The sequence below is a fragment of the Danio rerio genome, chromosome 20 (assembly GCF_049306965.1).
Source record: "Danio rerio strain Tuebingen ecotype United States chromosome 20, GRCz12tu, whole genome shotgun sequence".
Classification (NCBI taxonomy): Eukaryota; Metazoa; Chordata; class Actinopteri; order Cypriniformes; family Danionidae; genus Danio; species Danio rerio.
The window spans coordinates 54,819,229-54,832,328 of NC_133195.1; the positions used below are offsets into that span (position 1 = coordinate 54,819,229).

General features: G+C 37.7%; 2 protein-coding genes across 4 annotated transcripts in view; both read right to left on the bottom strand.

Moving 5' to 3' along the window:
* Positions 1-13,100, bottom strand: part of mia3 (MIA SH3 domain ER export factor 3) — a 449,969-nt gene that overhangs the window by 153,050 nt on the left and 283,819 nt on the right. The gene's annotated exons all lie outside the window — the stretch shown is intronic.
* Positions 1-13,100, bottom strand: part of disp1 (dispatched homolog 1 (Drosophila)) — a 156,622-nt gene that overhangs the window by 50,070 nt on the left and 93,452 nt on the right. For all 3 annotated transcript variants that reach the window (XM_017352523.4, XM_073933194.1, NM_212800.1), the window contains 2 exon segments: positions 9,791-9,996; positions 4,534-4,828 (listed from right to left, as the gene is read on the bottom strand). In XM_017352523.4, coding sequence (XP_017208012.1) covers positions 4,534-4,828; positions 9,791-9,953 — 458 coding nt within the window. In that variant the 5' untranslated portion in view covers positions 9,954-9,996.

A 13,100-nucleotide genomic window follows, 5' to 3' on the forward strand; every position in this document is an offset into this window, starting at 1 on the left:
GAGCTGCCATCTTGCTACAGGGTAGCGCTCCTTTGAAATGAATGCGAGACCAAGGCACAGTGAAGGACTGTGGCCATCCAAAGCCAGAGATATACACATATACACATGTCTATGATCGGGAGTTTTCCTGGATGTTAGTATGCAATTTTTTTTTTAATCACGAAAATTATAATTTTACATCACTTTTCTACATTGATGGCTTTTTTTCCTGACAAAAAGCTTGTGTTTGTGTGTACAGAAATGTACTATCCACCCTCCCTGTTAAACTTGATCTAATCATGTCCTGAAACACACCTCCTCTCCTGCTTTCACTTCTCATACTGACGGAGGGAGCGATTCGTTTGTGAATGAATTTCCGTTATGAACGACTCCTTCACTAGCCGACAATAATACAAGTTTCTGGCAGCGCAGCATCTCGTTGTCATATTTCTTTTGCATTGTTTGCTGAGTTTATTCAACAAAACTAGCATAAGCCGAGTGTTTAGTGCGAGTTGGAGCTGCTTTGCCGTAGGGTGAATGCAGTAAGTGACTGTATTATCATCAATAACGTTACCTGATTAGCACAAAAGTTCAGAACATACAAAAACGTAAAAAACTTAATATTACCTATGAATTGTTCTGCCTTTGTGCTTTGTTTTCTTTGTTTGCTCGTTACTACACCCGTAGACAGCGCTAAAGTCCAGCATCTTCACGTAATAACACTGTCTTGACTAGTGCGGTTGAGTGACACTTGTCCTGGGAGCACTGTACCAATGTGGCGGCGCTATTGACGCATGCTCAGGGTCCATATGCGATATCTAGTGTATATATCTATGCTCTGACACATGCTTGTAACACAGAAGAAGAAGAAAGTTGAGACGCTTGTTGTTACGCCCGATTCACACAAGGGCTGCGCCTGAAACCATCTACTACTCAGTAGGTACTGCATTTGAATTTAAACGTACTACTCGGCCGTTAGAAAAGTACGCTCTATACAGTATGACTGTGTGCAGTATGAACGTAATTCGGACATATGTACTACATCCACCATTTTGTCATGGTCACGTAATCCACCTGCGTCAGTTGTATCGCTTCACTCCCATTCATTAATTATCTCGCGGGGCATCATGGGATAGCGCAGCGTGCATGGGTTGCGCACTTCAGAATCTCGCCGGAAGTAGTAAGTCATTCGGGTGCTTCTCGCATACTGATTTTCGGATTCTATGAATTCGGACGTACTACTCGGCTCGCATACTGATTTTGGAGTACTACATAGTATGGAAGTATGCGGTTTCGGATGCAGCCAAGGCTTCAGCCTAAAGTTGGGGCTAACGTGATCGTCATAGCAGCGACAGCCAATGAAATTAGTCCGCAATCGGCTACTGTCTGAGCTGGTGTATTTGCATACAGCGATCTGATTGGATGACGCTTGTGAGTCCGTCGGCGCCAAAAAAGTTGGGACCTCTCGACTTTTCAAGCGCTGACGGACTCACAATTCAGTTCGGCAATGCTTGACGTCACCCATTAAAAGTGAATAAGAAGCGTTGACACCCCATGTGAACGGGCCGTTAAAGTTTCTGGCGTTTCGAACAAGCATGGATGGTTCAAGTAGCAGCTCCAGCTCTAGCAATGATGAGATGATTATTGTTCACCAGTGTGATGAGCAGCTTCACGTTCATATCGCCTCTGGGCAACTTCTTCAATGTGCGCTCGCATGGACAGTTTAACTTCAGGAGCTCCGTGCACGTGAACAAAAGTGCCGATCTAATTGGTGAAGAAGTTTAAGACGCGGAGTGTCAAAACAAAAAAACGAGCATGAGGCGTCTCTTTAAAAATGACTCTTTTACACCTGCAGTTTTGCACGATCACATTGGTGCTCTTTATTTAGCCACGAGGCGTTAAACGTCGACGAAAAACATGAGCAAAAAGCATCTCGGTGTGAACTATTACCTCGTGGCTTATTTACAAGTGCCTCTTATTTAGATATTGGCTCTTTATTAGCACATATAAAGTACATGTTTTGAATGATCTTATTCAATATTCTCTACTCAGTACCTAAACCAAACTAAATTTAACCTTAATAACTACACTCACCGGCCACTTTATTAGGTACACCTTACTAGTTTCGGGGTGGATCCACTTTTGCCTTCAGAACAGCTTTAATCCTTCATGGCAGAGATTCAACAAGCCACTGGAAATATTCCACAGAGATTTTGCTCATGATTGCACATCCATGATGCAAATCTCCCGTTCCACCACACCCCAAAGATGCTCTATTGGATTGAGCTCTGGTGACTGTGGAGGCCATTTGAGTACAGTGAACTCATTGTCATGTTAAAGAAACCAGTCTGAGATGATTCACGCTTTATGACATGGTGCGTTATCCTGCTGGAAGTAGCCATCAGAAGATGAGTACACTGTGCTCATAAAGGGATGGAAATGGTCAGCAACAATACTCAGGTAGGCTGTGGCGTTGACATGATTCATTTTGAAGAATCCCCCCTTCCACCCCTACTCCTCTTCCTTTTTTAGATGGGTGGCATGGTGGCCCAATGGTTAGCACTGTTTCCTCACAGCAAAAACGTCACTGGTTCTAGTCCTTACCAAGCCAGCCGCTGTTTCTGTGCGGAGTTTACACGTTCTCCCCGTGCTCACATGGGTTTCCCTTGGGATCCCCAGTTTCCTCCCACCGTCCAAAAACATGCAATCTAATTGACTAATCCAAATCATAGACATGCTCCTAGTAAGTAGTTAGCTCTAAAGAGCCATCACTATCTATTCATCAGCTACTACAGCAGGGGAGTTCCCGAGATCTACCTGAGCTCAAACACCCCTCACGCTTTGCAGACTGGAGGGAGCCCCGAGCTCGAGGATCTTATGAGCTCAGGGCTCTCTCCCGGCATGCCAAACAAGCTTTATAATCAATCGTCAGCTAAGTGTGAACTTTAACAAATGAAACGTAATCACTGTACTTATTTTTACGTTTAAAAATTTTTGTGTGTACCCAATTACACCCAGCACATCCAAACGTGAAAGCGGTCTCTGGTTTTACCGTGTTGCACCTGGTGAGGAGGATCCGTGTGTTCAGGTAAATGAAGCGTGTCAGAAAGAGTTCAACAGGAGACTCGACCCCAGACTGATACATGTCAGATCTCTCTTTCATTAATTTATTCATTCATTCATTCATTCATTCATTCATTCATGTATTTATATAGTAATTAATTTATTCATTCATTCATTCATTCATTCATGTATTTATATAGTAATTCATTTATTCATTCATTCGTTCATTCATTCATTTGTTTATTCATTTGTTCATTCATGTATTCATTTATTTATTCATTCATGTATTTATTTATTCATTCATTCAATTTTTTTATTCATTCATTTTTTTATTGATTCATCCATTTATTCGTTCGTTCATTCATTCATTCAATTATTAATTTATTTGTTTATTCATTCATTCATGCATTCATTTATTCGTTCATTCATTAATTTATTCATTAATCTATTCATTCATTCATTCATTCATTCATACGTTCTACATACGTAATAATAATTTATTAATTAATCTATTTACTATTTATTTTTTCATTCAATCACGTATTTATATATTAATTCATTCATTCATTCATTCATTAATCTATTAGTTTATCGATCATTCATTTATTTATTAATTTATTTATGTATTCATTTATTTATTCATTCATTCATGTATTTATTTATTCATTTATTTATTCATTCATTCAAATTTTTTATAAAAATTTTTTTATTTATTCATTGATTCATTCATTTATTCGTTCAATTATTCATTATTTTTTTATTCATTCATTCATTTATTAATCTATTTATTTATTCATTATTCTATTCATTGATTCATTCATTTATTCGTTCATTCATTCATATATTTATATATTAATTTATTCATTCATTCATTCTTTTATTCATTTATTTATAATTGTACCCAATTACACCCAGCACATCCTAACGTGAAAGCGTGTTGCACCTGGTGAGGAGGATCCGTGTGTTCAGGTAAATGAAGCGTGTCGGGAAGAGTTCAACAGGAGACTCGACCCCAGACTGGTACATGTCAGATCTCTCTTTCTCACTCAACAAAAGCCATCAATCACTGCTCACGCTCCGCCAGACTACACTACATCACACATGGGAAACGGGCGATTCATGATAAAAATAAAAAACGTTTGGTTCTCTCGTCACAGTTCGGTAGGCATTTTTTGTTATTATAATTTGACAGGTATTCTCTTCTCTCTCTCTCCAATCCACTCGAAGCAGCTTGTTGGTGTGTTCCTATGATTATGGCTCACAGGAGTCTATTCTGTCTATATGTGTATCAGTGGAGATACATCCAGCTGCAGACCCGCAGACCCACACGTTTCAGAGCAGGACTCTGACAGAGAGTTTGTCTTTCGTGTGCTATGTTGTTATGAAGTAACCTGCCATGAATTGGTGTTCGATGTATTGTGTGCTGACGATGTATGCATTACATTTAAAAGACCAGAGCATAACTACTACCAACCAAAGCGTAGTGCTCACCTCAGCGTGGCCATGTTGGGCTGGTTCTGCAGATGCTCCGGCCAGTGATGCTGCATGCAGAAACAGGGGACGCCCTGGACGCAGCAGGAGCCCATGTGGAGGGCAGCGGACGGCACGGCGCTCTGGAAGAGAGCACAATCCTGCTGGTTCCCGTTACAACAGAGCGAGCAGCACACACAGAAACCCGGAGGCAGAGCATTGGGCAGCAGAACAGCCAATCGCTGAGCATCTGTGAGCTGTGATGATGATGATGAGGAAGAAGACAGACGTGTGCTTTTGAGTCCGCCGTTCTGGCCTGTGTGGAGGGAAAAATACATTTTTACCAAACTTGAATGCTTATGGAGTGTTGTGTTTCATATTCATTTATTCAAAGCCACTAAGCAGAAAAGAAAATGAATGAATGAATAATGATTCATTTATTTATTCATTCATTCATGTATTTATTTATTTATTCATTTATTTATTCATTCATTCATGTATTTATTTATTCATTTATTTATTCATTCATTCAATTTTTATTAAAAAATGTCATTCATTCATTCGTTTATTAAATTTTTAATTTTATTCATTCATTCATTCATTTATTTATTCCTTCTTTCATTTGTTCATTTAATTATTCATTTATTCAAGTATTTATTTATTTATTCATTTATTTATTTATTCATTCAATTTTTTATTTTTATTTTAATTTTACTTATTCATTATATTATTCATTCATTCAATCAATCAATTATTCATTAATTTGTTTGTTTATTCATTCATTCATTCATTTATTTGTACATTGATTAATTTATTCATTAATCTATTCATCCATCCATCCATCCATCCATTCGTTTGTTCATTCATTCATTCATTCATTTATTTGTTCATTGATTCATTTATTCATTAATCTATTCATTCATTCATCCATCCATCTATTCATCCATCCATCCATCCATCCATCCATCCGTTCGTTCATTCATTCATTCATTCATTCATTCATTTGTTCATTGATTCATTTATTCATTAATCTATTCATTCATCCATCCATCCATCCATCCATTTGTTCATTCATTCATTCATTTATTCATTTATTTATTTATTCATTCATTCATGTATTTATATATTAATTCATTCATTCATTTGTTCATTCATTCATTAATCTATTAATTCAATCATTTATTCAATCATTTATTCGTTCATTCATGTATTTATATATTAATTAATTCATTCATTCCTTCATTCATTTATTTGTTCATTCATTCATTTATTTATTCATGTATTTATTAATTCATGTATTTTTTATTCATTTATTTATAATTCATTCAAATTTTTTTATTATTTTTTTATTAATTTATTCATATTTTATTCATTGATTCATTAATTTATATATTCATTCACTCATTTATTATTTTATTCATTTGTTCATTCATTCATTCATTCATTCATTCATTCATTTGTTTATTTATTCATTTATCCATTCATTCATTTATTTGTTTATTCATTAATGTATTCATTAATCTAGTCATTCATTTATTCATTAATTCGTATATTTATTTATTTGTTCATTCATTCATTCATTCATGTATTAATATATTCATTCATTCTTTCATCCATTCAATCACTTATTTATTTATTAGTTTGTTCATTCATTCATTCATGTTTTAATGTCATATCAGCAGTATTAGCAAAACTCATGGCAAAACCTATACTAAATATAGGGCTAAACAATTTATCGTTTGAGCATCGATATCACAATGCATGTATCTGCAATAGTCACATTGCAGGATTAGATTATTTATTAAAAGATGAAGATATTATTAAATATAATCATTTTAAAATTATTTATACCATACATTTCTGTACTTGAACACTGTTAGACTCTTCAGACTGGAGCCCTGTTTATTTATTTTTGCTTATCGTTTATTATAATGTATGCAGATGCACTGTATAGAAAAAGACTTGATCATGTCAGTAGATCTGAATGAATGAATTCTTTCCAAATAGAGCTGTTCAATTCATCTGGTAAAATTATATTCATATCGCAATATGTATCAATATAATCATATCACAATATATACTGATATACAGTTGAAGTCGGAATTATTCACCCCCCTGAGTTATTAACACATTTCTAAACATAATAGTTTTATTAACTCATTTCTAATAACTGATTCATTTTATCTTTGCCATGATGACAGTAAATAATATTTGACTAGATCTTTTTAAAACACTTCTATACAGCTTAAAGTGACATTGAAAGGCTTAACTAGGTTAATTAGGTTAACTAGGCAGGTTAGGGTAATTAGGCAAGTTATTGTGTAACAGTGGTATTTTATCAGACATACTGTGAAAATTTCCTTGCTCTGTTAAACATAATTTAGGAAATATATTTAAAAAAAGGGGGGGGGGGGGGGGGGGACTAGTAATTCTGACTTCTGCTGTATTTATAAAGCATGAAATATATGATGTTTTTGAATATTTTTGTTAATTTCCTTGTTTTGTGTGTGAAAAAGTACAGCAGGGAGTGTAATGTAACCCTGAGGAACTGATACAGTGGGGAAAATAAGTAGGGAACACATTATCATGGTTTTTCTAGGGAATAATATTTCTAAAGGAGCTGTTGACATGGAACTGAAGCATGGAACAAAACAGACATAAAAATTTAACAAAACAAACCTGAAAGATGAGCTGTGTGTAATAGGAATAAAATGAAAGTGACAGAAAGAGCTGAACTACTGAAATGTGTTTAATACTTTATATAAAAGGCTTATTTGGCGCTGCGGCTTAAAGAATCCTCTCATATGGAGAATGAAGTCATGTGCATTGCTCAGGTGTGAGTTTCTCACAGACTTCAACAGAGTGTCAAAATCTGGATGGCTCACATTCAAATCAACACTGAACACACATTTGTTTAGCTGTGCCTTTACTGAATGAGCACTGTGCTATGGCCCACAGATCACACTATTACGTTTTTCTCTTCTTTTTCATTCTTTTATCACCTGTTTAACACATTTTCATCTGTTTATAATTGTTTTTAATCATTTGCTTTATTTTCTTATACACATCTCTTTTATTCATGTTTATGTGAAGCACATTGAATTGCCAGTGTGTATGAAATGTGCTTTATAATGGCCTGTTTCCACTAAGTGGTATGTTACGGTACTGTTCGGTACGCTTTTATGGCCATTTCCACTGTCAATACGTGTACCGAACCAAACCGTACCACTTTTTCGGCACCAAAATCGAGAAAGGGTACCAAGAGGTGGAGCTACAAGCGCAGCTGAGCGCTGATTGGTTACAGAGATACGTCACGAGCTCGTGGAGCTACACATAATGTAAACAAAGGATCCGCCATGTTCAAATACACAGCCGAGACATTACATAGATATACTATATGCATATAATAACTAGCCATGGATGACCAGAGCTCAAAGAAACCTTTTCGTCGTCTTGATGAACAGACACAAAGCCAAGAAGAAAAATCTGCCGTGTGCTGTTGTTGCTTTAGGAGCCCGTCTAAAAGTGCGAGCGTTATTCTCTTTCTTCCGGGAGCTCGCGATCACGTCTTTATTTGATATAACGAACTTCTCTGAGATGATGATAATATCGTGTGCGTGATTACTGAGGTGTCTACGTCATCTGATCCATTCAGAAAGAAAAGGACAAGCGCGAGAGTGAAGCGCGGAAAAAAAGGAGAAGCCGTCATAACACAGGAGCAAAATTGTTTTAGCAACCTGAATCATGAACAAACTGCCATGAATACCTTCGCCTTTTGGATTATTATGAACTGGGAATGACAAAATGACTATCTAACAGAGCTTACATGTGCTGCTGAAGATTACAGACACAGATGAGAGGTTTGCGCTGACTGTAGTCTATATTGCGTGTGTTTTTGAACTCAAATAAGTACTAAATGTATGATGTGTGTAGTTTTTCTGTAATTAATAATATATCGGAGACTGTAAGGGGCTGTATGTAATCATAGATGTTGCATTTATGTATTTATTTAATATAATTACAGACGTTACAGTAGGCTATTGTCATTGATCTGCAGTTATAATCATGTTCATAGAAAAGTTAGTAATAAACATTTATAAACAAGTATTAATGTGTGTAAAGCATCTGATATGTAAGCGACCCGTACAGCTTTACTCTAGACATTTATTTGAGCGAGCATGATCATACACCACGCCCACCAAAAGGGTACCCTTTGTGGGGGAAACGCAAGCTTGATAAAGGTGACCAGAACTGTACTGTACCAGTCAGTGGAAACGAGCCATTAAAAGACTTGCCTTGCCTTGATGGCTCTGTGCAGTGCTTAATTTGTAAATTAATAATTTCCGGAACAAAACCAGAAAATAAAAGTTCAGTTTTCCCGATGTGATTAAACTGTGATAGCGCAAAAAAAAAAAAAAAAAAAAAAAAAAAAGAGCATCAAATTTCTGAATGCTCTTGAATTATTTTGTGCCATATAACATTATAGGTCAGTCATGGATAAAAGCAAGCATGTAGCTAAAAACATAAACCTTATGAAACTTCACTATTCAGAGAGTATGAGACTGATTCCAGTGACGCTACAGCGACAGACGAGTCTTCGCTGAGGCCAGCTTCCAGCCTCCACCGCTGAAACTGCAGCTCTGCACAAAACTTTTGGCCAGCGGAGAAATTAAAATGGTCGTGCCGAACTGAGTCTGGTTCTCTCAAGGTTTTTTTTCTTCACTCTCCTATTGATGAAGTTTTTTTTCCCTCTCTGCCGTCGCCACTGGCCTGCATGGTTCAGGATCGGTAGAGCTACGCATCGTTGAATTTGCTATTCAGTGTTTGAACTCTCAGTAATGACTTCAAATCACACTGAACTGAGCTAAACTTAACTGAACTTAAACACTAAAAACTGAACTACCCTGATCCAGTTACTATGAGCATTTATGTGAAGCTGCTTTGACACAATCTACATTGTAAAAGCGCTTTACAAATAAAGCTGAATTGAATTGAATTCAGTTTACTGACACCACTGGCATTCAGTTCACAGCCAAGTGAAAAAATGATAATGAAATGACTCGCTCTGTCTAATTATCAAGAAGAGCACACAGTTATCTCTTCAGTCATGTTTTCTGGCTGATTTGACTCGCTTTGCATCTGCCTCCCGCTATCCTGATTAGGGCTCTGCAATTCATCAAAATTCAGTTTCGATTTTAGCTTCTAGCGATTATGAAAAATCATGAATCGAGATGAAACGATTGTGGCATCTTATACAGTTTTAAAATTTATACAACACCTGTCTGCATCATCTGTGTGTGTTCATTGGGCTGTGTGCATGCAGAAACGCTCTGCTCCTCCTCCTCCTCCGGGTCTACAGGTGTGTTTGTGGTGGGGAAAATGCTGGAGGATCTGCCATTGCTGAGGGTCTGGAGCTCAGTGAAGTCCTCGCTCAGAGCCATGATCAGTCCTGCTCGCTGGCCACACGCTGCTGAAGCCTTTAATCTGCAGGTAAGCACAAGCACGGTTACTCTTTTTACAGTGTCTCAATACAAGAACAGTTGCAAATCGAGAGCTATGGAATACACGCACACCTCGCGCATGTGCAGTATGGCAGGAATGTTCCATTATTCATGAGAGGCCCCGGATTTAAAAAAAAAAAAATGATAACGTTAAAATCTTAACGCTTATATACAGATTTTAAAAACATATGATAGAAAATGTCTAAGAGAGATGTATGATTAATATAGGCTTCTTGGCATTGGTCGGAGCCCCTAATTCCCCGGGGCCCAAAGCAGCTGCTTACCTCACCTATTGGTTAAGTCCAACTATGGACGTACCACTGGATCACGTCTCACTATAGTTGTTAAACGTGATATTTAATCTATCTACAGACTCTTCTGTCTTTTGAATCTATCAGGGAGCGTGTCACAGTGTCAGTACACTGCTTCAGCCTTTCGCTGTCACGCTTGTACTTGAAGCCAAAACCTCAGATACCGTTGGTTTGCTCCTGTTGGCTGTGTATTTTACCAACCAAGTTTGTGGACGCCATTATAACGACACAGATCACTCTGCCTATTCATGCCAGAGTCCTGCGGAAAAAATGACTGACAGGTGGCTATATGTGTGTAACTATCTTTATTTATTTATGATTTGGTTTTGGGTAAAACAAAGACCGTGCGGGTCAGCTAGTTAAAGAGGTAGGCTACAAATAATTCACCGCCACCTATGACGACGATGCCATTGTCCATCACAATGCTTCATATTAGACATCATATGATGCCAAATTGGTCAACATCGCCCAACTCTAGGCTGCACAACACTTCTGTGCATATAACCCATTCATAACAACACAATCTACATCAGTTATGCGTGGCTAAAATAGTTTTAACACCAAACATTACCTGTCTGCTGCATTTACACTGCAGATCTTCATAGTCAATTCCGATTTTGTGACTATTCGATTTTTTTTGCTGACCTGCTTACATCATCTTTTAAAAGTGACTGGTATTCGATGGTCTGCATTTACACAGCAAAGGCGCAATGACCAGGAAAAAAAAGAGCAGGCGCTGAATATCAGCTGATAAATAAAGAGTGCTCTTTTCTCTATTGAAAAGGTGAAAATCCGATCTACCTGCTTACACTGCAGACACGAGGACACAGATCCAATACATATCCACATATGAACAAGGCCTGAATCTGATTTGAGTAAATCGGAATCCATGTGATTTGTTCCTGCTTAAACGTACATGGGCCATATCCCATCTGTGCCACATGACTGGAGAAGAAAATCGCAATTGAGTCACTTGAACAGTGCAGTGTAAATGCAGCCAAAAAGAAAGACTTCAGCCATGGTGTCGTCCCTTCCTCCAGCATGAAAAACTAACCGTACGTTCACACCGAAAGCGGCGAGAGCGTCAAAGTAGCTGGAAGTCATTTATTTTCAATGAGAGCCGGTGTCGATAAGCGGCGAGGAGCTGCGTGGCGCATCTTCTCCGGCAAGGGCGTCGAGGAGAGTTGAAATCAAGTCAACTTTATGGTACTTATGGTATTGGCGGCAACCAATCAGAATGAAGACGTCCACCGCTTGAGAGGAGTTCAGAGAACACAGACCTGTGAACTTTGGTTCCGACCACAGTTGTTCCCAAGGGTTTGATGATTGCGGTCGCCGGATTTACAATGTTGTCTTACAGGAAGATGCATTAAATAAGTTACTGGCGAGTTACTGATGTTCATTAATGTTATATAAATTAATTTTTAAAAAGCGGGAAACTCACGCGATGTGACGGTACAAAACAGTATTGCTGCTTTAGGATATTTCAGACATATGGACACATATTGGATAAATAGAGCAAAGCCACACCACACGCAACTTGATCTTCCATTGTTAAATGAATTTGATAAGACGTGCGCAACATTTTCACGCTAGAAAGCTTGTTTTATGCAGGAATGTAACTGATATGCTGCAACGGCTCCTTTAAATACGAGATCAATGTAGCGAGTTTTGACGCTCTCACCGCCGGAGCTGAAGGCAGACAGCGTTGTCGCCAGGGCGGCCAGAGCAACCTTGGACGCTCTCGCCTCTTTCGGTGTGAACGTACGGTAACTCCAATATTGATTCAGGATTATAAAAGTTTTGATTTAGCATTTGTTTTTTACTGCTATCACTCTCTCTCTCTCTCTCTCTCTCTCGTAGGCATGGGTTGGTATAAGATTCTGATGGTATGATAACCTTGGATAAAAATATGACGATTTCACAGTATTCTGATTACTGCTCTTAAATATTTTTGCACGTAAGCGCCTATGGCCTAGTTTTTTGTGCGTCGACACATAGCACCGGGGTGCTCACGGCGACCCGAGTTCGATTCCCGGCTCGAGGTCCTTTGCGGACCCTTCCACCATCTCTGCTCCCCACACTTTCCTGTCTGTAAATCTCCAATGTCCTATCCCAATAAATGTGAAAAACCCCTAAAAATATAAACAAAAAAATAAATAAATAAATGTCTGAGTAAAAAAACAAAACTTGTTCCCCCTTTCAACACAATATATTTAATGTTTTGAAAGATGTATAATATTTTAGAGCAATAAACATGTCAGGTTAAATAATGCAAATGAATCATTGATATCTGCCGTCTTCATTAGTTTCAAAAACACAGATTTCTTCACAATTTAAAATGGCATCTTTGGATATTCTGCTGTCCTAAAATAAATGTAAATAAAATATCTTGCTCATACCTTAGGAACGGTATTACAGAAAATTTTGCCGGTTTTAAAACCACGGTATACCTTAAAACCGTTATCGTCCCATGCCTACTTTCTCGTGTCGTGTGTACATGAATGCAGCACAGATCTGCATGAACAGAGATGTGCAAATGTACTAATCTACATTTGCTGACAGACAGTTTGAGCTACCCATAACAATTATGGGAATTATCGGCCAGACAATATTTACCGGTGCTTTCACACCTGTGAATCGATTTAGTTGTTCTGAAACAGAGATTACAATTGTTACATTGTTGCTCTTTGCTCTTGGAGCGGTTCGCTTTCACACTGCAAAGTTCCTAATCGGACCAAAAGAGCTAAAACAAGTCACGTGTGAGTAAACTCTC